At 37.6% G+C, this 26,745-nt stretch overlaps 1 protein-coding gene across 8 annotated transcripts in view; it reads left to right on the top strand.

Annotated features, from left to right (window-relative positions):
- ALMS1 (ALMS1 centrosome and basal body associated protein) overlaps positions 1-26,745 on the top strand; it is a 228,084-nt gene that overhangs the window by 33,041 nt on the left and 168,298 nt on the right. For 7 of the 8 annotated variants that reach the window (XR_009221653.1, XM_058550936.1, XM_058550935.1 and 4 more), the window contains exons 4-7: positions 266-2,043; positions 2,298-2,416; positions 2,523-2,672; positions 14,745-14,904. Coding sequence is in view for 7 of the 8 variants with exons in the window: in XM_058550936.1 (XP_058406919.1) it covers positions 266-2,043; positions 2,298-2,416; positions 2,523-2,672; positions 14,745-14,904 (2,207 nt within the window). In the remaining variant the exon portion in view is untranslated. The remainder of the gene's footprint in view (positions 1-265; positions 2,044-2,297; positions 2,417-2,522; positions 2,673-14,744; positions 14,905-26,745) is intronic. The other variant, XM_058550939.1, reaches the window with a different exon arrangement.

Below are 26,745 nucleotides of genomic sequence, written 5' to 3'. Positions count from 1 at the left end.
TTTTGGCACTATTGTTTTAGGAGAAGCCTAGGAAAATATCAGGTCATGGGATAGTAGTTCACCTTCTATGTACAAAAAATTGGCTTTGTTCAGTCATTAGTCACCTTAAAAGAATTTGAAATTAGAACTTTGTTTTTCAACACACTTTTCAAATAACCTCAATTTCAGTAACATATCAGTTTTGTATTTTTTCATGTTACTATTTAAAGAAATAAATGTTTTTAATGTGTTATTTATTTATTTATTTTTAACTGTATATTTTCAGGGGAATTCCTGGTAAGTCTGAAGACACTGAATGGTTTTCTCGACCGTCGGAAGTTAGTGAAGCTTTATTCCAGGCAGCCTCAGAAGTTGCTTCAGACTTAGTTAGCAGTTGCTTTAGTGTATCTCAGCACCCGCTTGTAGGTAGTACAGTTGAATCTCAGCGCTCTTTTTTACCTCCTGAACAAGGGCCTGAAGAAGAGACTATTTCATCTGATACAGTCGATGAACTGAAAACCCCCAAAGACTCTGATGGTTATGATGCTCTTTGTTCAAATATGTCATGGAAGACACAAGAAGTTATACAGGAGCCAGAAACCAATTTAGCTGATAAAGATCAAGTTTCTTTTTCAACTTCGTCTGATACAAGTGATGAATATATAACTCCTAAAGGAAGTGACAGTTTTGAAGCTTCTTGTTCATATGTGCAGTATGGGAAACAGGAAGCTGTATTACAGCAGTCAGAAAAATATTTAGCCAGTGAGGACCATGATTCTTATTCAGATTCATCTGACACAACTGATAAAAATAAAATCCCCAAGGAAAGTGACAGTTTTGGTGCCCCTTTTTCAGGTATGCTATGGAGCGAACAGGGAGCGTCACACCATCCAGAAACATGCCTAATCATTAAGGACTGTGTTTCTTTTCCACAGGAGGTTGCTCCTCATTTTAATAATAAAATGTCATATTCTTTCTTTCGTTGTTCGTTGGAAAGAAGAAGAAAAGGGGTTCCTTTGATGTCTGATAGTCATTATTTTGAGAGTGTTTGTTTAAGGGCTCCAGCTGAGAATGAGGTGAAACAAAAGATGGATTCTTTAGTGGGTTGTGAAAGAAATGAAAAAGGTCTGGGGAAAGAATTATCTCAATGTTTTGAACTAAAGGAAGATAGAAATACTTTAGTATTTTCAGAGGGACATCCCAGATCTTCAGAAATACAGTGTAATGAGAATGTTGTAGTTCCAGAAAATTCTGTAACAGTTTCAGAAACACATATACTCTCTAGGGGACATGATACCTCTAAGATGGAGGCTTCTGGTGGTCCTCTTCAGATTACTAAATCCAACTTGGATGAGACGTCAGAGCAACTGTATTTTCAAGAGGAAAGAAACCAAAAGGCAGCTTCTGCTTTTGGTGGGAAAAATGTTGATGCTACTGAAAATGTAGCCTTTGAGGCAGTTATTGCCTCTATTGAGCCTTCCAAGAAAGAGAGTACAGCGAATGAAATCCAAACTGACATCAATAAATCTTCAACAAATGACAGCCAAGAAAGTGAACCAAAAAATCCACATCTTTCCCTATTAAGTTATAATGATGAAGAGTCTTTCTTTGATAAACTTAGTCATCCACGCTATCAGTCTACTCCTGGAGTGTTTGAACCAGCAGCTTCAAAACCATTGTTGTATAAAAAAGATGATGATGATAGCTCCCTGTACCAGCATGCTAATTTAAAATCACTCCCCAGTGTTCCTCAGGAAATGATCATTAAGCCACTTTCTCTTATTCCAGAGCTTAAGTCATCTGCTTCTTTAAATGAAAAATCTCACAGCCAGGCTGTTGGTCTTTGCAAAACACAGTCAGCTTTATTTCAGTGTAATATAGACAATAAACCATTTCTTCCCCTTGGGAAGATAAAGTCTGTTTCTGCTCTTGACCTTGAAGAGAAGGTAGGATCTTCAAACATTATTTATCCAGTGAAAATATCGACTTCAGATTCGTTGGTTTTGCAAGATTTAAAGCAGCAAATCTTTGAAGAAGTTGCAGATTCCTCAAACTATATTTTGGGTAAGATTGTAAACTTTAGTAATGTCATTGTAGGTCCATCTGCAACTGTAGGAAACAGCTTTTCAGCAAACTTGGTGGCATGTGATGCAAAGTCATAGGTGCTTTACCAATGACCAATGATGCATCATTAATTGCAGTCAGCCAAGAAACATTGCTGAAAGCTGATATAGGCCTAGGTGAAATTCCTTGGCCTATAGGAGCCAAGCCCAGTTTCACTATACATACAATTATGCAAAATGACTCCTATTTTGTAGAGGGCCTGCAGGGGAAGGCTGAATCTGACATCTGTACTCTGGATGATGATACTGAATGCTGTAGCCTAGATGAAAATGCTCTTGTATGCAGTAAAAGAGATGCTGAACTACAAAGAGAGGTGAGACATCATAAAATGATAGTTGGGGGAAACATGGTCTTTTCTAGTATTGTTTCAGGAAATGGTATTGTTGTTTGCTGTTATTTTACTTTTTACTACTTCCCAGATATATGACCAAGGTGACTTGACTGGTGAGTGCATTGAGCTGGCAGGTTTAGAAAATTTGCTTGATGATCTTGAGATTTGTGACAGCTCCCTGCACTGGCAATCTACTTTACAACTACCATCTAAGGAAGAGAGCAATTTTGAAGAGCCCGTAAGTTTTTCTATTTGACATTTCTTAGGGGGTAGGGAAACAAGTATTTTAGTTGAAAAATGGGGATGAAAGTTGTCGGGGGAAGAGGGAGAATCTCCCTCTGCCCTTTCCCTTAAGGTTCTTCTGGCTGGCCAAATAATCAACAAGACAGGTTAGCAGGAGAAAATAATACCAAGTTTAATAACATGTATACATGGGAGAAAGCAGGGACACTGCGTTTCTCAACACAATAGCAGAAATTCTCGTCTTAAATATCTTTTTCAGCCAATGACAAAGGAGGATTTTGGCGGTGGGGGGAGTCAGTTACAGGAGATTACCACTAAAGCATAGTAAACAAGAGTAAGGTTTATTATGTAGCTCAGGGCCTCACCTTCCACATTGATAAGTCACTAGAAATGAGCTCATCCCCCTCTCTTCTCCAAACAGAGAGGGAGATACCTTTACAAATGGAGATTTCCCTTATAAATGTAAATGATTGTCTGGCAACTCCTGGCAGGGTCATCCAGAGAATGTGGCCAGAGAGACAGAACTTCTGATAAGAGGGGCTTGTTGGTGCCTTTCCTATTGTAACATTTACCCTACGTTATCTTTACAGCCATCATGATAGATCTGTTCCAGGAAGGAGCTACCATGTCAAATTCTTTAGGCAGTTAGTGGGGGAGGTCAAATGTCCTCAGAGAAAACAACCAAGGTAAAGAGAGAGATTTCAGGGTGGCCAAATCTTGATCTCCCACAGTCCCGCCTTTGAAACTAAAAGTTTCACAGTCCTTTTGAAACTTAAAGAAGTTTCATAGTCCAGAAGCTGAGTTGGTAGATTGTTTCATCTCACTGAACCCATTTCTTAGTCCTGATAATAGATCAGTTCAATTAAGTTCCTTTTGGAAGGTGGTGATGCAGGTGGGCTCTCAAGGTTACGCCTATATTGTGGAAGCAAGCAATCAAGTATTTAATAGAAGCATTTCTATAAAAGAAAAACAAGGTTAATGGTTGGAGCAAGTTGTAAAGCAGTTTTTGAGTTTAGAGGACAGCCAGTGAAGAAGAATTTTAGATGTCAGGGTCAAAGCATCTTTTGTAGTTTAAAATGTCTCAGATGGTGTCGTCAGGTCATCTCAAATTTATATCAAGTCCATCAGCTTCAGTTTGTAAGGCTTCAGGAAAAAGGGCAGGTTCAGTTCTCAGTGATTTCAAATGAAAATGATGGTAAAAATCAAAAACGTTAGTTTGGATATCTGTAGCCAGATATTTCAGGAGACTAGAAGAAATCAGGATCCAGTCCAGTCAACAGATATAAAACAAAAACCTCAAAAGACAACAAAACTAGGATCTAATATCCACAAATGTATACTATAGTTTTTACTGAAATAATTTTTCTCTCTAAAATCACCCTCATTTTTATTAAGATAGCCAAATTAAAACTAACTAGTTTGTAAAATAAGTCTAGTTCCAATAGAGTTGGCCCAATTATTTACGTAAGTATAGCAAGAATAGCAATTAATCATATAAGCTCTTTTAAATCTGCTTTGCTGAAACTTTTTATAAGGAATCTCAGATTGAACTTCAAAGGCCTCTTGAGGCTAGGAAAGCCAAGCCAAGGATTTTGTCATCAGACTTTGCCTGCAATACCTACAGATTTGGGTGAACTTTTCTCTTCTGAGGTTCCCCCCAAATATTTCGAGGTTCTTTGTACCTGCCAGATAAGTGACATTCTTTATTTATCCTGGTAAGTGTTGTTTGGAACATAAGGTACCAGGCCAATATTTCCACGTGGCTTTATTCCATAAAGTCTAATCTTCATTTTTCAAAAGTTGTATGGTTATATCGCAAATATGATGTTCTAGTCACAGCCTTGGTAATATAACCAGTGTTTCCAATTGTGTCCTGTTATAAGGAGAACAGATTCTTATTGAACTTATGCAAATAACTATATTGCCATGAAAACAACAATACTCACTTACTAAGAGTTTCTAAATTCGAGGGATCAGATAGAGAGAAAAAGATAAATATTTCAATTTTACTTATAAAAATATCATTTACTAAATTGTTATAAGTCATAGCTAGCTCAGGAGAAAAGAGAAAAAGTTTTTCTTAAATTTGAAAAAACAAAACATTAAAAATTCAGCAATACTTTAAATGAAAAATCATAAAAATTGTAATCATCCTTATCAGTTCATTCAGTCCTGTGTAATCCATTCTCGATCCCAGTCTTTGTTAGCAGTTTCATGAAGTCAGTTTCTCCATCAGATTTCTGTAATTTCTTACCAAGTTCAGTTTTATGATCAGAAAGTTTGTCAGAAACCTGTATTCTAGTGTAAATATCAGAGTCCTTTCCAAGAATTTTTCTGAAGTTGAAACATATTTTGCAAAAGCATTAGAGCGAAGAAATGAGTCTGTAAACAACAAGACCTCAAAATGGCAACTGACAGAGAAATTTGGTTAATTTTGTGACGTACAACATTTTAAAATGATAACCAGAATTATGACTGATAATCAGGACAGATCAGAATTTCAGTAATGTTATACAATTTTAAAACACCTATGTCAATAACATTTGTCCACATAATATCACCTAAGCAGGCTTATCATCACTTGTCTGACAATGTTTTCTATGTAATTTAACATACTGAATCAGCCTACTAAGTTTAGTATCTTCTCTTTTATAGGAAGAGAGCAAATTTCTTTGAGAAGTTCCAGGGCCCTTTGAAAATTCTCAAAGAAAAAAAAAGACTTTATTTAAGATATGAATTTTGGGGAGCTTGTCAAAAATATAAAAAGTCAAAGCAAACATAGCATTAACAGTCCAAAAAGCCTTAATAGAGAGACCTCAGTCTTTTGAACACAGGAAATTATTTTAACAGGTTTTTTTTTTTTTTTTGGTAGACTTACTCAAAGGTAAAGAAAAATCTTTTATTAACCTCTTTATCAAGTTTAAGCAAATTATCTTTTTATGAGAAATTTCAATTTTGCACCAGCTTACTTCTACTATTAAAACTCATTTATTTAATTAAATTCATTTCAATCTTAGCCAACTTGACCATGTAAAAACTCCTTTTCCAGAATTTCTCTTCTACAAACCTTTTCTAACTTTCTTTTTACATTTAGAATTTGTCCCATGTCTTTCTTTTCTCTTCTAGTACTTGAGGACAAATTTATCTTTCTTAATCAACCAAACAAAATATTTCCGTTCTTTGTTCCTTCTTTATATATCTTATTTTCCTTGTACAGACATATTTTTTTTAATTTTTCTTAATTTTTAATCACATATATTAATTAGAAATTTTAACCTTTAGAAACCTCAATTTGTAAGTAAAAACTAAACAATTATAAACTTTTTTTTACATTAGTATCTTGTGGCTTGGAAAATTTATAAACACTATAACTTTTAGAAACATGTTACTTTATAGTATAATCTTTTAATAAAACACATGTTTACCAATAGACCCAAAACATCTTTTAGTTTTCTTGTAATGAAAAGCCAAAAGTAGACAAACGTATATTTAGCAATCAATGTCTAATATCTTATGTTATTTGGAAATGATGATACTCAGTGAATTTTTTTTTATAAAATTTAGCAAAACTCTAAAGCTTTAAGTCACCAAAAAGAGTTTGGAAGCAGTAACTACTATAACACATAATTATTGTTTAAAGTTCATCTAACATTTATCTTTTTTACAACTATTTACTTGTTCCCAATAATTATTTAGATTGCCTATAAGACTTCATAAGACTTCAGATAAAATTAGCCATCATTTAAATTACTATTTTTGTTAACCAGTTCTGTAATAGAAATAACATCAGTTTTTTCCTAGAAAATTTCATGCAATTTTCATCACTTCTTATACCTTTAAACATAGTTATCATTAAGATTTTTATCAATAGGTCTTGGTCTTATAATTTTGGACCAGGGGAGCATTCCCAGTCAAACATTTTAAAACATACTCAGGCAAGGTTGATGTAACCTCTTTATATAAAATTAGCTCAAACATTCCAACCTTTATAATCTTATCAACACTTACACTTTTACATGTTTTCAATTCAATTGTAACCTGAGTCAAGGTCTTAAGGCTAGTCAAATTTTTTTCCTTCTTTTTTTTTGGCCTTTTTTTAGGTACCAAATAAATAATTATGTGAGAGCTCTCAAAACATTTTTTTTTCCCCCAATTTAGAAGTTTTTCCAATTCAAAGGATCCGTCGTCTGGCCATTGACGAGTAGGATCTTCATTTGTATATTTATTCCAATAGTGACTCGAACCAATAAGCCTTTTTAAGGAAAGACCCGGAGGTAACTTTCCACGCTTAGAATAAATCTACCATGGACGCAAGAGGCGTCCCTGGTGAGGGCGCAGATGATGTGGCCCCCGTGATCCACAGAATTTACTCCCAAAGATATTCAGAGAAAGTAAAGACCTTCGTTGCACAGGCGGTAAGGATGGTGTAGTGAAAACGGTGTCTCCGGTCTCCCACAATAGTGTGGGACGCCTCCAGTCACAGACCCGCTAATCTGTGACACCGGGCAGGCGATACTGGAATGGGATTTTTCCAGCACTAACAAGCAACGAAGGTAAAGACGACAAAAGCCCTTATGGACTGGGCCTTTTATGACAAACTCCCCTGAGAGCTTGGCACAGCCGGACAAAGAGACAGTTCGGAACCCCAGTCTACTCGACTGGCCACCAACGTGCACCCCGGTAAATGCACCTTCCGTATGGTGGAGACCAAGGAAAATATTCTCACTGGTCACAAAGCCAAGTTTTCTCAGGACACAGAACAAGACAGAAGGAAAAACCTCATCCGGTTTTTTTTTTTTTTTTTTTTTCTGTGCACAATGACAGCTTTAGCCACGCCTTAGGTCTCTTGGAGCCAGAATAATACCTAGAGGGGGAGGTGCCGCGGGGTTGGGGACTGTGTGCTTTACAGAGTACCTCGTCGTTGCACGGACATTTTCTTGCAGTTGGCGGGGGACCTGTGTCATCTACCCCGTTCCGTGACCCAACTTATCCTGACATGGGAGTCTTCTGAAAGTGGCGAGCGCCCTAATGGCTCTTAACTGCTCGACCCGCGCCCACCAAATTTGTGGCCTTTTTGGCTTCCAAGATGCCCTCGGCAATGGCCTTCACTTCATGTGCATAATAACCCACAGCAAAGTTTGTAGACGCCGGTCTGGTGAGACCCGCAAACTCACCAGTCTGTGGGGCTGGCCCGGACAGCAGGCTTATAGGGCCTATGCCTGCTTCCTACCCTATGGTATTTCTTTCTTATGACAAAAGACACAGACAAAAGAGAAAAACAGAGACTACCTCTGGGAGGAAAAGGGATCAAGATCATAACCAAGAGTACTCTACCAAATTTAAACCAAGAGTCACTAAAAGCCCAAGAAACTAGTTTCCCAAATATTTTCTCCTGCCAATCTAAATTTAGAAAGAGAAAAAATTCTCACCATTTCCTTCCGCCGGACTCCGCAGATAGAGATTCCGGGAGGCTGACATGGTAAGAAGTCTTACCTTTTTGCCGGCTTTCGTCAGGCGTTCCCATATCTCATCATCTGCAGTAGTCCAGGGAGAAGGCAGGTCTTCCAGCCAGAGAAGGCAACTTGCCAGCCAGTGTGGCTCCTGGCTGGCTCGCCAAAACTGTCAGGGGAAGAGGGAGAATCTCCCTCTGCCCTTTCCCTTAAGGTTCTTCTGGCTGGCCAAATAATCAACAAGACAGGTTAGCAGGAGAAAATAATACCAAGTTTAATAACATGTATACATGGGAGAAAGCAGGGACACTGCGTTTCTCAACACAATAGCAGAAATTCTCGTCTTAAATATCTTTTTCAGCCAATGACAAAGGAGGATTTTGGCGGTGGGGGGAGTCAGTTACAGGAGATTACCACTAAAGCATAGTAAACAAGAGTAAGGTTTATTATGTAGCTCAGGGCCTCACCTTCCACATTGATAAGTCACTAGAAATGAGCTCATCCCCCTCTCTTCTCCAAACAGAGAGGGAGATACCTTTACAAATGGAGATTTCCCTTATAAATGTAAATGATTGTCTGGCAACTCCTGGCAGGGTCATCCAGAGAATGTGGCCAGAGAGACAGAACTTCTGATAAGAGGGGCTTGTTGGTGCCTTTCCTATTGTAACATTTACCCTACGTTATCTTTACAGCCATCATGATAGATCTGTTCCAGGAAGGAGCTACCATGTCAAATTCTTTAGGCAGTTAGTGGGGGAGGTCAAATGTCCTCAGAGAAAACAACCAAGGTAAAGAGAGAGATTTCAGAGTGGCCAAATCTTGATCTCCCACAAAGTAAAGGGGCCATTTATCCCTCCTAATACCAACTTGTGACTTGTCATCTGGTCGTCATCTGATATCCAGAAATATGCTCCATTGATTTGTTAGAGGTTGGCATAAAAGAAATGTTTGTGTTTCGTAGACTGTAAGACTTAGTGAGTTCTGTAGTGTCTTGGAAAACGCCATCCTTTGGAGCTCCCGGACCTTTCTTTTTTTTTTTTTTTTTTTTTTAAAGATTTTATTTATTTATTTTTCCCCCAAAGCCCCAGTAGATAGTTGTGTGTCATAGCTGCACATCCTTCTAGTTGCTGTATGTGGGACGCAGCCTCAGCATGGCTGGAGGAGCGGTGCGTCAGTGCGCACCCGGGATCCGAACCCAGGCCGCCGGCAGCGGAGCGCGCACACTTAACCACTAAGCCACGGGGCCGGCCCCCCGGACCTTTCATCTTGAGGCATCCTAACTCCTCCAAGTTGTACCAGCAAGAACCTTTGGGACAGTGTGAAGATTAGACTCATTCATGGAGACGTTCAATTGTGCTTTTTTTTCCTTCTGGCCTACAATGTACAAGCCTTGGAATAGGCCCTGGAAGTATTCAAGTATTTCTGTTTAGAGGCTCCTGAAAGATTTGACTTCAGAGGTATCTTGAAAGTTACAAGAACCAGTGTTTTCCCAGGAAGGATACTGAGGTGCTTAATGTCCAAACTAGTCAGTGTCCCCAAAGGGAACTAACTACCCTCTTCCCAAATGAGCGACATACCATGTATATATACATTCCTTCCCTCTCTCTCTTTATATCGTTACTATCATTGAGTCTGTGTGTGTACTAGAAAATGGTAACGTTGGGGTGTTATAAAATTCTGTGTCACCCTTTCTTTATTACAAGCCTTCAGTTTCCTGGATCTTTGGACCCCTTGGCTTTAATGTTCCTCTGGTCCCATTGCCCATCCTCTTTTATCTGATACTGTCAGCTCCAGCCTGGGTCCCACTTCTTTATAATATATCCTTATAGCCTGTTAGTCATTAAATACAGTTAGATAATATATGTTCATGTACTTCATGTTACTTTCTTTTTCCTATTTTCTGATGTGTAAGGTTAGTATTTCATTGGAAAGCTATTAGTTTAGGTTGCAACCATATTTAGACCTTTAGTTCCAGACAATTAAGAAGAGAAAATGAACAAAGATATGGTATTGAACTTTTCCTCCTTATTTATAATTTAGTGAATTTATAGAAATTTTTGATATAGAGAACTGTTAGTGTTACCGCACCAGGTCCGTTTTTGCCCACTGCCCAGAAAGCCAATCACCAAGACGACAAGATTGCGGAGCGAGAGGGTTTAATCACAAGGCAGCCAAGTGAGGAAAACGAGAGAACAAATCTCAAATTCACCTTCCTGAAAATAGAGACTCAGGGGTATGTATGGGGAATGGGGCAAGGTGGTCTGAAATGATTGGAGGTGAGGAGAGATGAGGTAATTGATGATCTGCGCAAGCGTAGTCTGCCTTCATGCCTCTGTGTAGGACAGATGTTCACAGAATGGCAGCATTAGCATGCCCTGAGGGTGGAGTTCCAACCTCTTGCTGTCAGAAGGGCCCAGTTGATCGGTTGGTGGTCTCAATCTGGCCTGAAGTGGACAAGGGGTTCAGTTCCTGAAAAAATAGCTCAAACATCCATTACCATGGTGACCCTGACTCCAGGGGAATGTTACCTATAGGAACGTGTGAGTCAGATAGCATATTACCTAAACAGCACAGTTAACAATGGGTAAGTTTATCATGCAGATTTAAGTCCTCATCTTCTATTCTGATAAGTTTCTAGGTAAGGCCATCCCCCCCTTCTTCCTGGTACAGGAAGGAAGATACCTTTACAGATGGAGATTTTCTTTTCAAATTTAAATGTATCTCATAAAGGGTAACCAAAACTAAGAATGGGCTTAGCACGAACCCACCCAGATACCCGAGATGTCTATGGTGATGGCCTATTCTGGGGGCAGGCCTCCCATCCCAAACTCCTTTGGTTAGTTAGTAGGAGTGGGGGCCAAAATGTCATTCAGGCAGAGACATATTTTGAGTTGGCAAATTCCAATCCCCCATAGTTACTAGTTGCTTAATCATCAATGGCTGTTTGCTGGTTTCATTAGGTTAGTTTTATTTTCTTCAGCATTCTAAAGTAAGCATTGTTTAATTCTAATTTTCAATCTCATAATAATGGGGATGAAAATTATAGCTAATACTCTGTGCTTAAATACTATGCTAAGAGTTTTACTTATGTACATCAATTTGTTTAGTCCTTTGGTTAATCCTATCAGGTAGGATTGTTGGGGATTATTATTATCCCCATTTTGCAGTTGACACTTAGAGAGTTTAGGAAGTTGCTCAATCATTTAGCAAGTAGAGGAACTAGTATTTGAAACTAAGCTTATGTGTACTTAACCACTATACCATAAATCGCTTCTTTGTTTAACTATTCTTCATTGAAACCAAAGCCAAGATTTTTGCGTTGTTTTGGCAAGAGTGAAGGTTTTGAAGGAGATTTGTCAAGGTCAATTTCAATAAGATTGAGAAACAAAATATGATCGATTTTAAACTTAGAAGTTTCTAATTTTTTTGATTGTACTACTTTTATAACTTGCATCAACTTTTCTTATAGATAAAATTTATTTAAAGAAATGAAGATATATATTTAGTTAATGGTGATGTGCTGAGATTAACTCTGACCACTACTCCAAATTTTATTTGCTCTTAACTGTAGCATTAAGCATATTTTTTCAGGCAAGGGAGGGTGCTGTTCCCTGTATTGTCCTTCACTTTGAGCTCTATTCTATGATCTGGGAGTTACATAATGCCAGTATTAGGGAAACAAGGAGCCAGATATGGCAGTAATCTTCCTGGGTGGCTCAGCTTGCTCTCAGGGGGTTTGAAACTCCTTGGTTTCTTCCTTATTCTCATCTGTATCTCAGAAGAGTCATTCATACTTGTTTGTCTCACTTTGATACCTACCTATCATTCTCTAAATGATTATTTGGGTATCCACTGATGTATGATGTAGCTTGGGACTATGAAAAGACTGTGGAGATTTGGAGTCAAAACTCTGTTCAGTTATTTGTTAGCCTCGTGCCTTGGGCAAATAAATGACTTTGGAGGATCATTTTCCTCATCTACACAAAGAAATAGGAGTAGTACTAATCAACCTCATACATTATGTTAAATGGAGTAAGGTATGTCACTTATATAGTGCCTGGCTGTTAGTCCTCTTCACTTTACCGAAACTAGACTTACTAGACTCTCACCAGTGGTCTCTTGTTCTCCATTGTTATTTTGTTTTTTCTTTTTCCTTGTCCCTGGTCGCAGCATATTACATCTTTTAGCCTCTGTGATAAAATACTGTTTTAGTATCCCTTATTTTGATCATGTAACTCTAAATATGATTTAAGGTTCACTCTTTAGATTTCGTTTTTGTTTTTGTTTTTGCTGAGGAAGATTAGCCCTGAGCTAACATCTGTTGCCAATCCTCCTCTTTTTGCTGAGGAAGATTGGCCCTGAGCTAACATCTGTGTCCATCTTCCTCTATTTTGTATATAGGATGCCGTCACAGCATGGCTTGATAAGCAGTGTGTAGGTCCGTGCCTGGGACCTGAACCCGCGCACTCCGGGCTGCCAAAGCGGAGCGCACGAACTTAACTACTACACCACCAGGCTGGTCCCTCTTTTCTTTTGTTTTGTTGGTCCTCCATCCCCCTAAAGACCTAGTTTCCTCTTAAGGTTTAAATGATTTTCTCTGTGTGTATGGTTATCACCTCTATTGTTAGACCCTAACATTTCTCCTGAGGTAGATCCATATGCTATCTTGCATGACATTTTCTTGTGAACATTCCCATCAGCTCAAATTCAATTTGCCTGTATCAAAATAACTCATTTTTTTCCTAAACAAATTGTAGATTTTCTCAGTTCTTATAGAGGTGTTAGCATTTCTTGGTTTCTTGGTGTCTTTGATTCTTCCTTCATTATTGATTAAAAACTGGGAGATAAACCAATCTTGATTTTTTCCCTCCTGATTCCTCCCATTTTCAATTAGTAATGAAAATCTGCTCATCTCTTAAATACTTCTCATCTTTTACATTGTACATTTTCTTGTGTATTACCTACTCTAATATCTGTATATTTTTAATCTTTGATATAATGAAATTTTATTGAAGTCAAGGTTGGAATAGAAAATTTTTCTTCTTACATTTGGAAGCTCTAGGGAAAAACTGCTGTTAAACACACGCAAGTATCTATCAATCATATATATGATATATATGTTAATGAGCTGCACTTCAAAAAAGTCTCCTTTAGGAGTGGGTTAATTGAAAACTGAGAATTTTGTGCTATGTTTAGAGCAGGGTTTTTCTGCTCTATTGTCATTTTCAGTTTAATAATTCTTTGTTGTGGGAGCTGTTCTGTGCATTTTAGGATGTTTAGCAATATCCTTGGCCTTTACTCACTAGATGCCAGCAGCATCCCCCCCACAAAGTTATGACAGTGAAAAATGTTTCCAGGCGGGGCCAAATGTTCCTTCGTGGGAGAGATGGGTGGGTGCAACATCTCCTCCAATTGAGAACCCCTGGTCTAGAGAAACCTATATGGGTAGTAGAAGTAGAATATTCATTTCCACACCCTGCCAGCTTCCTAAGAATGTTCATTACTACACGATGAAAAAACTTTGATGAAAAAGGATAGAAAAATTCACGCTTATGTACATTTTTAGACTCCCTTGTGCAAGGGTATCACTGGAATCATCTTTTTAGGAAAATAAAGAAACCTAAAAAGTAGTATGTTTTTATATGAGAATACACTGTGAATTTGGTGATAAGTTGTGTGTGTTTATGTACTAACATCACCAATAATGGTTTCTCATTTTTTTGTGTTTGCAAGGACTTGTTGGGATCTGATGAAACTTGAGGAACTTCTTTTTCAGCGTTTAACTTTTGCTTTTAGTGAAGCATTTTACTTCACTACAGTTTATATTTCCCAATACTTTTGTTTCAAGAAATTTGAGGGCTTGTGGTTTTTGGTAACTGATCACCAATACAGTTCTTTGATGTTTTTATTTTTCTTCTAAACATTGTGGATTTTTGGAAAATATTCCTGTTCTCTTTTCCCTCCTTTCCTCTTTCCTTTCCACAACACACCTCTCCTTCTTAAAAAGAAATCCTTGAGCTTGTCAATAATAATATCATAGTTCAAATCCTGCAGGGGAGCTGGCCTGGTGGCATAGGGGTTAAGTTTGCGCGTTCCGCTTCGGCGGCCCAGGGTTCTCTGGTTTGGAGCCTGGGCATGGACCTACTCACTGCTCATCAAGCCATGATGAGGCAGCATCCCACATAGAGGAGCTACAACTCTACAACTATGATACACAACTATGTAGTGGGGCTTTGGGGAGGGAAAAAAAGAAAAAAGAGGAAGATTGGCAACAGATGTTAGCATAAGGCCAATCTTCCTCAAAAAAAAAAACAAATCCTGCAATGATCATACTATTACAAGGAGCAAACTTCTCAGTAATAGAACACTTCTAGGCCTCCTGTCTGTAATATTCTATACAGGCTGACTTCCATACCCTCAGAATAATTTGTAGAGCCTTCTTGGAATTGACCAAACAAGATATGACCTGTATATGAATTTAGGAAGGTTGAGAATATGATCTTAAGTAACTGGTATAACTGCTTAGTATTCATTTTCATAAAAATGAGATTTGTTTTTTAGCAGATGAAGTCTAAAATTAGAGTTATTTTCTTAATTTTTTTAATCTCTTTTCATAGGTAGGTCATTCTAATGTGGCCATTAATCAGTCTTTTTCATCTGTATTGCTGCCATTTGTTCCTCATGAGCCAACCAGAGAGTCGGAGTATCGCTCTTCAGATCTCAGAATGTTGAGGGTATCTCCCGACACTGTGCCAAAGACTGTCAAACATTTAGCAGGTATGTAGAAAAGGAGATAGTAAGTGTCCTTATGGCTAGCTTGTTAAAAATATCTTGCTATGGCTAACTAATTTTTTATTTTTGAACTCCTGCAATAATGTTAACTTTAGATTAGGCATATTTATAAATCCTCAGATCTTTCATTAGATGAACCGTTTGATTTTTCATTGCATTTTTAATGACAATGTTTAGAACTGAATTACGTGGAAGAATCTAATATTAGAGTCAGTTTGTTTCTATATTCCTTTCTGTGACTTGAAGGGAGAAAGGAATTAATTGAGCACAAGAGGACAAGAGTGGATGCAAATAAGTTTGTAGAGAGGAATTTGAGGTAGAAAGCAAGATTATCTGCTGAGGGAGATGGGGAGTGGTAGAGGTGGGTTAGGGGGTTTGAGGAGAGTGGCTTGGTGGAGGTTCATAGTTTATGTTGGAGTGAATAGGAGATGGAGCTGACCAAAGACTAGCAAAAGAATTGGCAGGTAGTTCTGAGAAGGCAGCTGAGGTTGGAGATGATTTTATAACGTTGTCAGGCTGTATAGAATGTCTAATTTTTCTCTACTAAAACTTAGGAATAGAGAAGATGAATTACAGGATTGATCCTTGGTTGAGGGATTTGTTGAGTGGGTGAGTGTGGTGGCAAGATAGCAGTGGAAGGGAATCAGTGAGAGGAGTTGATCAGCTCTTGGTTTCGGCCTGCATAGGAAAAAAGAGAAGCCAGAAGACTTGTTAGTCTGGGAGAAAACAGAGGGAACAGAGGTTTCTATATAAAGTTGAATAGATGAGGTGGGTATAAGTTACTGAGAGAGCTAGAAGAATGCGTGATTTTGCTCAGATTGAGTTAGTACATTTAAATGGGGATCATATTGAAGGGTGATTAGATCCATTGCATGGCCCTGGGATTGGACAGGAGAGTTGAATAAAGATCACTGGGGTAAAGTAAGTTGAGATTTTGAGGCTTGCTTCTTGGATTGGTTACCTATGTTTAAATATTTTCTGATTAATGTGGGATTTGGGGTTTAGGGAAAGCCTGTGAACCAGACCTTAAAGTCTTCAAAAAATGAATGGGAGCAACTGGGAGTTGCAAGGAGAAAGTGATAAATGGAGGATGGAGTGATAAATGGAGTGATAAATGGAAGCTGTGTGTGGCCTAAGCCTCAAAAGGACATTTTATTTGTATGTTTGTTTGTTTATTTGAGGAAGATGGAAAGTAGTTAAATGCCAACTTCCATCTCTCCCTGTTTCCAAAGTCATGGTATGTGGGAGAGGGCTGCAAGGGCAGTAGTATTGTCAAGGGGAAAATCAAGTTTCTTTTTTTTTTTTTTTTTTAATATTTTTCTTTTGTGTGTGAGGAAGATCAGCCCTGAGCTAACATCCATGCTAATCCTCCTCTTTTTGCTGAGGAAGACCAGCCCTGAGCTAACATCTATTGCCAATCCTCCTCCTTTTTTTCCCCCTTTTCTCCCCAAAGCCCCAGTAGATAGTTGTATGTCATAGTTGCAAATCCTTCTAGTTGCTGTATGTGGGATGCCGCCCCAGCATGGCTGGACAAGCGGTGTGTTGGTGCGCGCCCGAGATCGGAACCCAGGCCGCCAGTAGCGGAGTGCGCACACTTAACCGCTACGCCACGGGGCCCGCCCGAAAATCAAGTTTCTTTTAAGGCAAAAAGTTGGAAAGTATTCAGTGAAAAATTTGAGAAAGGTTGTTTATTAAATAGAATGGTTTCAAAGAGCACAGAGGAAAGAAGGGAAAGGGGGAATAAATAGAGAGGAACTCAGGTAAGAAAACAGAGCAGGAATAACATGTGGCAACAGGAGACTGGTAATATTTGCCTTTTGTCTGTACCAGGGATTTCAGTGATGAGCGTGGTTGAAATGACTGGCCTCAAATATCCTAATTTTATCAGAAGTAATTTCGATGTCAGAACTGTCTGAGGGTCCCAGCTCACATCTGGTCTGGTCTCAGAGATGAGATGAGGACTGCCCTAGGATTTGAGAAAGGCGTTGTATCTGAAAATGTCTTTTTATGGCTCTCTTGTACAAGTTATAGCATGGCTTGGTAAAGAATTTTCAGATTGCAGTGTGTTGTTCTCCCACCTCCCACCCCTGCCATTACATCCTTTGAAATTGTCCTGAAGTTCTTGGATATTCTGTTCTGTTTTTTTCTCTTTGCATTTCAGTTTGGGAAGTTTCTATTGACCTACCTTAAAGCTCTCTGATTCATTCCTTGGCATGTTTAGCCTATTGATGAGCCCATCAAAGGCATCCTTCATTTTTGTTATATATAGTATATTTGATTTCTGTTGTTTCATTTTGATTCTTTCTTAAGAGTTTTCATCTTTTGGCTTACATTACTCGTCTGTTCTTACATTTTGTCCACTTTTTCCATTAGAGCTCTCAGCTTATTAATCATAGTTATTTTAAATTCCTAGTCTGGTAATTTCAACTCTTTGCCATATCTGAGTCAGGTTCTGTTTCTTGCTTTGTCTCTTCAGATTGTTTTTTGCCTTTTAACATGCCTTGTAATTTTTTGTTGAACATTGGACGTGATGTATTAGGTAAAGATAACTGAGGTAAATAGGCCTTTGTTGTGAGGTTTTAAGTTTATGTGGCTGGGAGTTAGACTGTTTGCTGTAACTGTGGTGTCAGACACTAAAATTTCCTCTTGTGTCCTTGTTTTTATCTCTCCTGTTGTCTTGTGGTTTCCCTTGAGACTCATTCTTAAATAGAGTCTGAACCTTGCTTGTATTCTTTCGTTTGTAATCTCTTATTATACAGGAGCCCTGTTGATGTAGTGGTAATGTGTGGAGAGGAGAGGTTGCATTATAATCCTGTGATTAGGTCTCAATCTTCTAGTGAGCTTGTGTCCCTGGACTCTTATATATACAAGTGCTTCTCAGCATGTTTCCCTTTCTTAGGTGAAACAGGAAGGCTAGAGGGGGCTGGAGCTGGGTATTTTCCTTCTCCCAGGTTGGTTAGGCTCTGGTAAAACCAGCTCAGGCTCTGGTAATGTAGTTTCCCTTGAGGTCAGTCTATTGTTATGGAGAACAGAGGGCTCTGGGCTTCTTCTAAAATAGCTACTTTTCCCCTCCTCCTGCTAGAAATATGAGGGTGTTTTTGTCCCATCTTCATCTTGAGAGCTTTGTGGGGCTCCTGGAAGTAAAGCTCATGAAAATGTGGGATCTCCCCTAAGGCTGGGTCCCAGGAGTTTTTATCTCTGAAGTGAGTCCATGCTTAGCCTCTAGCAGTTTGTCAATTACAGTTTAATTTTTCCTACCAGTTCCTGGCTTCAGGGGCTTCTGCTCTGCATAGTCTCTGATTCTCTGTATTCGCCTCCCTCCAGTTTTCCAGGTGGTGGTTTACCCTGTGAACTCAGTTCTCTGATGGATCTAAGAAGAGTTGTTGATTTTCAGTTTGTTCAGCTCTTTTCTTGTGTGAATGGGAGTGACTTCTAAGCTTTTTACGTGTTGGACAAGAAAAATCCCTTGTTTTAAAGTGTTCAGATATATCATAAAACCAACTAAGATAGAGCTTTGGAAGGAAAAATGATATATTTAGAACGAAAATTGAAACTGTCTGTATGATGTATTTATTTATTTATTTTGTGAGGAAGACCAGCCCTGAGCTAATATCCGATGCCAATCCTCCTCTTTTTTTCGCTGAGGAGGACTGGCCCTGGGCTAACATCCATGCCCATCTTCCTCTACTTTATATGGGATGCCACCACAGCATTGCTTAACAAGTGGTGCGTCAGTGCGTGCCCGGGATCCGAACCGGCGAACCCCGGGCTGCCACAGCAGAGCGTGCGCACTTAACTGCTTGTGCCACCAGGCCGGCCCCTGTATGATACATTTAGAATGAAAATTGAAACCATCTGTCATTAGCTTTTTTTTTAAATAGCTTTATTGAGATGTAATTTGCATACCATACACTTCATCTATTTAAAGTGTATAGTTCACTGAGTTGTGCAAACATCACTATACTCTAATTTTACAACATTTTCATACCCCCAAGGAAACCCTGTAACTGTTAGCGGTCACTCCCCTCTCCACACCTCCCTCAGCACTCCCACACGTAATCCACTGTGTCTATAAAGTTGCCTATTTTGGACATTTTCGTATAAATGAAATCATACAATATGTGATCTTTTGTGACTAGGTTCTTTCACTGAGTATGTTTTCAAGATTTATATGTTATAACATGAGTCAGTACTCGTTCCGTTTTATTGCCAAATAATAGTAGATTGTGTAGATATGTCACATTTTGTTTACCCATTCATCAGTTGATGGACGTTTGGGTTGTTTCCACTTTTTGGCTGTTATGAATAATATTGCTATGAACATTCATGTACATGTTTTTGTAAATACATATATTTTCATTTCTCTTTGGTGTATATCTAGGAGTAGAATTACTGGTTCATGGTAACAATGTTTAACATTTTGAAGAGCTGCTAAACTGTTTTCCAAAGAATGTGTACCATATTACAATACCCACCAGCATTATGAGGGTTCCAATTTCTCCACATCCTCAACAACACTTGTTATTTTCTGTCTTTTTGATTGTAGCCATTCTGGTGGGTGTGAAGTGGTATCTTGTGGTTTTAATTTACATTTCCCTACTGGCTAATGATGTTGAGCATCTTTTTTTTTGTTTATAGCCATTTGTATATCTTCTTTGAAGAAATGTCTATTCAGATTCTCACTCACTTTTTCATTGGGTTATTTATCTTTTTATTATTGAATTGCAAGTGTTCTTTATGTATTTTGGATACAAGTCCCTTATCAGATACATTATTTGCAAGAATTTTCTCCCACTCTGTAAGTTGTCTGTTCACTTACTTGATGATATTGATTGCAGCACAGAGTTTTTAATTTTGATGACATCCACTTTAGATGCTTTTCTTCTTTTTAAAAATTTAATATTTTAAATAGTGGTAAAATACACATAATATAAAACTTACTATCTTACCCATTTTTAAGTATATAGTTCAGTAGCATTAAGTACATTTCACATTGTTGTGCAAAACATTGCCACCATCTATCCACAAAACTCTTTCATCTTGTAAAACTGAAACTCTGTACCTATTAAATAGTAACTCCCCATTCCCTGCTACCTCTATTCAACTACAGGTCTACTTTTTGTCTCTGAATTTGACTAATCTAGGTACCTCATATAAGTGGAATCATACGGTATTTGTCTTTTTGTGACTGGCTTATTTCACTTAGAACAATGTCTTCAAAAATCCATGTTGTAACATCTATCAGATTGCCTTGAATCTGTAGAATCTGTAGATTCGTTTTGGGAGTATTGCCATCTTAATAATATTAAACATTTTGATCTATAAACATGGGATGTCTTTCTATTTATTTAGGTCTTCTTTATTTCTTTCAACAATATTTTGTAGTTTTCAGTGTATAAGTGTTGCACTTTGTTAAATGAATTCTAAGTATTTTAATCTTTTTCATGTTATTGTAAAAAATTGTTTTCTTAATTTCACTTTTGGAATATTCATTGCTAGTGTACAGAAATACAGTTGAATTTTATATGTTAATCTTGTAGCCCACAACCTTGCTTAACTTTATTATTTCTGATAAATTTGGTGAGGATTTCTTATAATTTTAATATACAAGACCATGTCATCTGCAAATACAGGCATATCTTGTTTTATTGTGCTTCACTTTATTGCATTTCATGGATATTGTGTTTTTTACAAGACCCTCCACCAGCAAAAAGATTATGACTCGCTAAAGGCCCAGATGATGGTTAGCATTTTTTTGCAATAAAATATTTTTAAATTAAGGTATGTACATTGTTCTTTTAGACATATGCTATTGCACACTTAATAGACTACAGTATAATGTAAACATAACTTTTATATGCACTGGGAACCCAAAAAATTTGTGTGACTCGCTTTATTGCGATATTCCCTTTATTCTGGTGGTCTGGAACCAAACCTGCTATATCTCTGAGGTATGCCTATAGATAGTCTTACTTCTTCCTTTTTAATATGGATGCCTTTGATATATTTCATTTTCCCAACTGCCCTGACTAGAAAACCTCCAATACAGTGTTGCATAGAAGTGGAAAGAGCAGACATTCTTGTCTTTTCCTGGTTCTTGTGGGAATGTATCAAGTCTTTTATCATTAAGTATGATATTAGATGTGGGATTTTTGTAGATGTTTTTTATCAGGTTGAGGAAATTCCCTTTTATTTGTACTTTTTAGAGCGTATTTATTGTGTAAGAGTGTTAGATTTTATCAGATGTTTTTTCTGCATCTTTAATGATGATCTTATGGGTTTTATTCTTTATTCTAATAATATGTTGCATATTAATTAATTTTCATATGTTGAACCAACCTTGCATTCTTGGTTATATATATGCCACTCAGTTATGGTGTATAGTCCTTTTTGTATGTTGTTGGATTCCTTTTGCTGGTAATTTTTTGAGGAATTTTGTGTTTATGTTTGTAATAGATATTGGTGTGTAGATTTCTTGTGATTTTGTTGTTGTTGTTGGATTTTGGTACAAAGGTAATAACTAGTGTAATGAGTTGGGAAGCATTCTCTCCTCTTCTTTTTGGAAGAGTTTGTAAAGGATTGGTATTAGTTTTTCTTGGATAGAACTCACTGTGAAGCTGCCTGATCTACTTTTTGTAGATGTTTTTTTTGTGTGTGTGTGTGTGAGGAAGATCAGCCCTGAGCTAACATCCATGCCAATCCTCCTCTTCTTTTTTTTTTGGCTGAGGAAGACTGGCCTTGGGCTAGCATCTGAGCCCATCTTCCTCCACTTTATACGGGATGCTGCCACAGCATGGCCTGACAAGCAGTGCATCAGTGCGCGCCGGGGATCTGAACCTGGGCCACCAGCAGCAGAGCGTGCGCACTTAACTGCTACGCCATAGGGCCGGCCCCCTATTTTTTGTAGTTTTAAAATTACTAATTTTGTCTCTTTACTTGCTAAAAGTAAGTCTATTTAGATTTTATATTTTTCATGAACCAGTTTTCATAATTTGTGTCTTTCATGCAATTTGTCCTTTCCAGCTAGGTTATCTAATTTGTTGTCATATAGCTGTTCATGGTATTCTCATATATTCCTTTTTATTTTGTAAGATTGGTAGTAATGCCCCCTCTTTCATTCCTGATTTTAGTAATTTGAATTTTCTTTCTCTCTCTGTTTTTTTTTTGGTGAGTCTAGCTAAATTTTGTCAATTTGTTGATCTTTTCAAAGAAATAAACTTTGGTTTCTCTACTTTTTCTAAATTCTGTTTTTCTCTACTTTTTAAATCTCTGTGTCATTTATTTCCATAGTCTTTATTGTTTCCTTTCTTCCACATGCTTCAGTTTTAATTTGTATTTTTTACTGTTTCTTATGGTGAAAGGTTAGGTTATTGATTTGAAATCTTTCTTTTTAATATAGGTGTTTACAGTGATAAATTTCTAAGCACTACTTTAGCTGCATGCTCTAAGTTTTGGTTTGTTGTGTTTTTGTTTTAATTCCCCTAAAATATTTCCTAATTTCCGTTGTAATTTTTTTCATTGACCCCTTGGTTATTTGCGAATTTGTTGTTTAATTTCCACATATTCAAGAATTTTCTTCTGTTATTGATATCTCATTTGATTTCATTTTTGTTGGAGAATGTATACGTTGAATGATTTCGGTTCTTTTAAGTTTTATTGAGGCTTGTTTTATATCCTAGTATATAGTTTATCCTGTAGAATGTACAGCTTGCATTTGAGAAGAATGCGCATTCTGCTGTTGTTAGGTTGTGTGTTCTATACATGTCTTAGTTCTAGTGGGCTTATAGTGTTGAAGTCTTCTGTATCCTTGTTGATCTTCTGCCTAGTTGTTTTCTCCATTTTTGAAAGTAGGGTATTGAAGTCTCCAACTATTATTGTTTAATTGTCTGTTTCTCCCTTCTTTTCTGTCAGATTTGCTTTGTATATTTTGAGACTATGATATTAAGTGCATTTATGTTTATACTTGTTATATATTCCTGATGAATTGACCTTTTTGTTGTTATAAATTGTCCCTGTTTTTACTTCTAGTAACTTTTGTTGTTTTAAAGTTATTTTGTCTTATATCAGTATGGTCACTCACTTCAGTGCTTATGGTTGCTGCTTGTGTGGCATATCTTTTTTCCTTCCTTTACTTTCAACCTATTTATATTTTTAAATCTAAAGTGTTTATCTCTTATAACCAGCTTATAGTTGGATCTTTTTTCTTTTAATTCACACTGATAATCTTTGCCTTTTGATGTGATTGTTTAATCCATTCACATTTGATGTCATTATTAATAAGAATAGATTTACATTTGCTGGTTTATTTTTTGTTTTCCATATGTCTCATGTGTTGTTTGTGCTTATGGTCCTCCTTTACTGCTTCTTATTGCTTAATTAAGTAAATATTTTCTAGTGTGACATTTTAATTTCTTTAATGATTTTTTAGCTAATTTTTTAAGTTATATTCTTAGTGGTTTCTCTAGGGCTTACAAAATTTATCTTAGAATATACTCCTGATTTACACTGATGTAATTCTAGTGTGATAGAGAGGTTACTCCTGTATAGCTCTATCCCTTCTTCTTTTTTGTGTGCTATTATTGTTTTACATATTAGTATTACACCTATATGTGTTACAAACCCAAGAATATATTGTTACCTTGTTATAATTATTTATATAATTTTATGTATTTTAAAGAAGCTGAGAGAAGTAAGGAAAGCAAGTATTTATTTATAGAGCTTGTTATATTAATCTTCTGATTTACCATTTCTTGTTCTCTTTATTTGTTCCTGTGGATTTGTTACCATCCAGTGTCATTTCCTTACTCCACTCCAGCTTTGCTCCCACCTGCCTCCTTTTGATGTTATTGTCAAATATGTTACATTTCTGTATGTTATAGCCCCAATAATAGTTATATACATACTACTTTATGTATAATTGCTTTTAAAATCATAATTGCATTTAAATTTTAAAGTTGAGAAGAAAGGAAAAGAAGTATGCAAGTATGCTGTCTTTTAACCTACATAATGTAATTAATATGTAACCTACATGCTATAATTAACCTATATAATTATCTTTGCTAGCACTATTTGTTTTGTTATGTAAATTCAAATTACTATCTGATATTACTTGCTTTTAGCCTGAAGAACTTCCTTTAGTATTTCGTGTAAGGTGGGTCTGCTACCAACAAATTCTCAGTTTTTGTATATCTGGGAATATTTTTATTTTGTCTTTTTGAAATAGCTTTGCTGGGTTTAGAATTCTTGGTTGACAGTCTTTCTTTCAGCACTTTGAATATGCCTTCCCACTGTCTTCTGGCCTTTATTCTTTCTTTCTTTCTTTTTTCTTTTTTGGTGAGGAAGATTGGCCCTGAGCTAACATCTGTTGCCAGTCCTCCTCTTTTTGCTTGAGGGAGATTGGCCCCGAGCTAACATCTGTGCCAGTCTTCCTCTACTTTACATATGGGATGCCACCACAGCATGGCTTGATGAGCGGTGCGTAGATCCGTGCCCGAGATCTGAACCTGTGAGGCCTGGGCTGCCAAAGCGGAACGTGCGAACTTAACCACTGTGTCACTGGGCTGGCCCTGGCCTTTATTATTTCTAAGAAGTCAGCTATTAATCTTTTAGCATTCCCTTGTATGTAATTTGTTTTCTCTTCCTGCTTTCAATATATTCTTTTTCTCTTTCAACATTTTGATGAGGATGTGTTGATGTGGATCTCTTTGTTTATCCTACATTGAGTTCGTTAAGCTTCTCAAACGTGTAGATTAGTTTTTCATCAAATTTGGGACATTTTCAGCCATTATTTCTTTGGGTATGTTTTCTACTCCTTTCTGTTTTCTGCCTCAGGTATTCCCCATTATACATATGTTGGTGCATTTGGTCTTGTCTTGCAGCTCTTTGAGGCTTTGTTCATTTTTCTTTATTCTTTTTTCTCTGTCCTTCAGACTGCATAATCTCTAACAATTTATCATCATGTTCACTGATTCTTTCTCCTATCTGCCCCTATTTCCTGTTGAGCCTCTAGGAAATTTTTCATTTCAGTTGTCCTTTTCAACTCTAGAATTTCCATTTGGTTATATATATATATATTTTTTTTTTGGTGAGGAAGATTAGCCCTGAGCTAACATCCACTGTCAGTCCTCCTCATTTTGCTGAGAAAGATTGGCTCTGGGCTAACGTCCATGCCCATCTTCCTCTACTTTATATGTGGGATGTCTGCCACAGCATGGCTTGATAAACGGTGCGTAGGTCCAAGCCTGGGATCCAAAATTGTGAACCCTGGGCTGCCAAAGTGGAGCACGTGAACTTAACCACTATGCCACCAGGCTGGCCCCCTCCATTTGGTTATTTTGTAAGTTCTATTTATTCTCTATTTGATGAGACATTGCCATTACCTTTCTTTAATTTTTTTAAGTGTGATTTCCTTTTCTTCTTTGAACATATTTATAACAACTGCTTTGACTGTTTTGTTGGCTAAGTCCAACAGGTGGGCTCCCTTAAAGGCAGTTTCTATTGCCTACTTTTTTTCCCTGTGAATGGGTTACACTTTTCTTTCTCTTTGCCTGTCTCACAATTTTTTGTTGTTATCTGGACATTTTAGATGATATATTGTTGCAACTCTGGATACTGATCATCTCCCCAGGCTGGGAATGTTTGCTGTTATTTTGCTTGTCTAGTTATTTAGTAACTGGGTTGAACTAGTTCAGTAAACTCTATTTCCCCTGCCATATGCAGCTTCTGAATTTCCTCACAAGAAGGCACAGCCTTTGGCATGTGTCAGTCTCCCTGACCTGTGCTTCCCCTTCATTCGCCCCTTCCATGACTATGGTTTTAGCTCAGTTCTCTTTTTTTTTCTTTCCCCATTAAGCTTCTTGCTTGACTTCCCCTATTAGCCTCAACTAATGCTGGCTAGCTGATTGCTGTATGTTTTCAACAATGCCTTGAGGCATAATTTGCTCCACAGTCTGATCCAATTAATGTCAGGCCCTTTTTTAGAGGTAGTTTTTTAGGTCAGTCTTTGAGGCCTCCTTTCACCTCAGGAGAACTCTTAGTTGTCTCTTTTCTTGGTTGTCTCTTTTCAACTTCCAGCTTGTCTTTGTCTAGCTTATTGGTATCATGTAGCTACCAGCTTCTTTTTAATTGCTCACCACCGAGATCGCCATTGTTTTTTCCAGTGTCCTTAGGCTTGAAACTTTCCATGCTCTATTCCAAATAAAGTCAGTCTACTTATGGAGATGTGTGGAGCTACCTTTTCTTACAGCTTGCGTCTCCTCCTGGGCAGAATCTTTGTGACACTGCTGTGGAGCTGGGGACTGGGACAGTGGCCCACTTCTCTTGAAGTAACACACCTCTTCTCTACAAAAATGGTACTGGATAGGATGATATTCTCTGGTCTTCGTGGATTGCCTCTTCTGGAGTGGAACCTCTGCCCTATGAGTGAGCTGGGGTGGGGTTGATTATAGTCCAGTATTCTCAGCCTGCTATGCCTGAGGTAAATCTTCTCTACAAGTGGGGACCTGGTAGAGATAGGGCAGTTCTTATGTTCTTCTTTTACAACCCCTCTCCCAAAACATCCTCTCTGTTCTGCCTCTTTACTGTATGCTTTATTTTTATTGATACACCCAGTTGTACCGTTTTAATTATTTGGTTACATCTCACTCTTCCCAATAAGACCCTGAGCTCCTGAGTGATAGTATTGTGGTGTAAGGCCTGGAATTAAGTTTCAGTATTATGTTCTGCCTTGACATATGAAACCAGCTGGGCCTCAAAAGGCCTAACCACAAGTTTTCTTCCTCTCACCAGATAGGCTCTCGGCCTACTGGGAAAGGGTCCCCACCTGGC

This window comes from Diceros bicornis, chromosome 12, assembly GCF_020826845.1.
Source record: "Diceros bicornis minor isolate mBicDic1 chromosome 12, mDicBic1.mat.cur, whole genome shotgun sequence".
Classification (NCBI taxonomy): domain Eukaryota; kingdom Metazoa; phylum Chordata; class Mammalia; order Perissodactyla; family Rhinocerotidae; genus Diceros; species Diceros bicornis.
The sequence above is the reverse complement of the archived record's forward strand: the minus strand, read 5'-3'. Positions and strand labels throughout refer to the sequence as shown.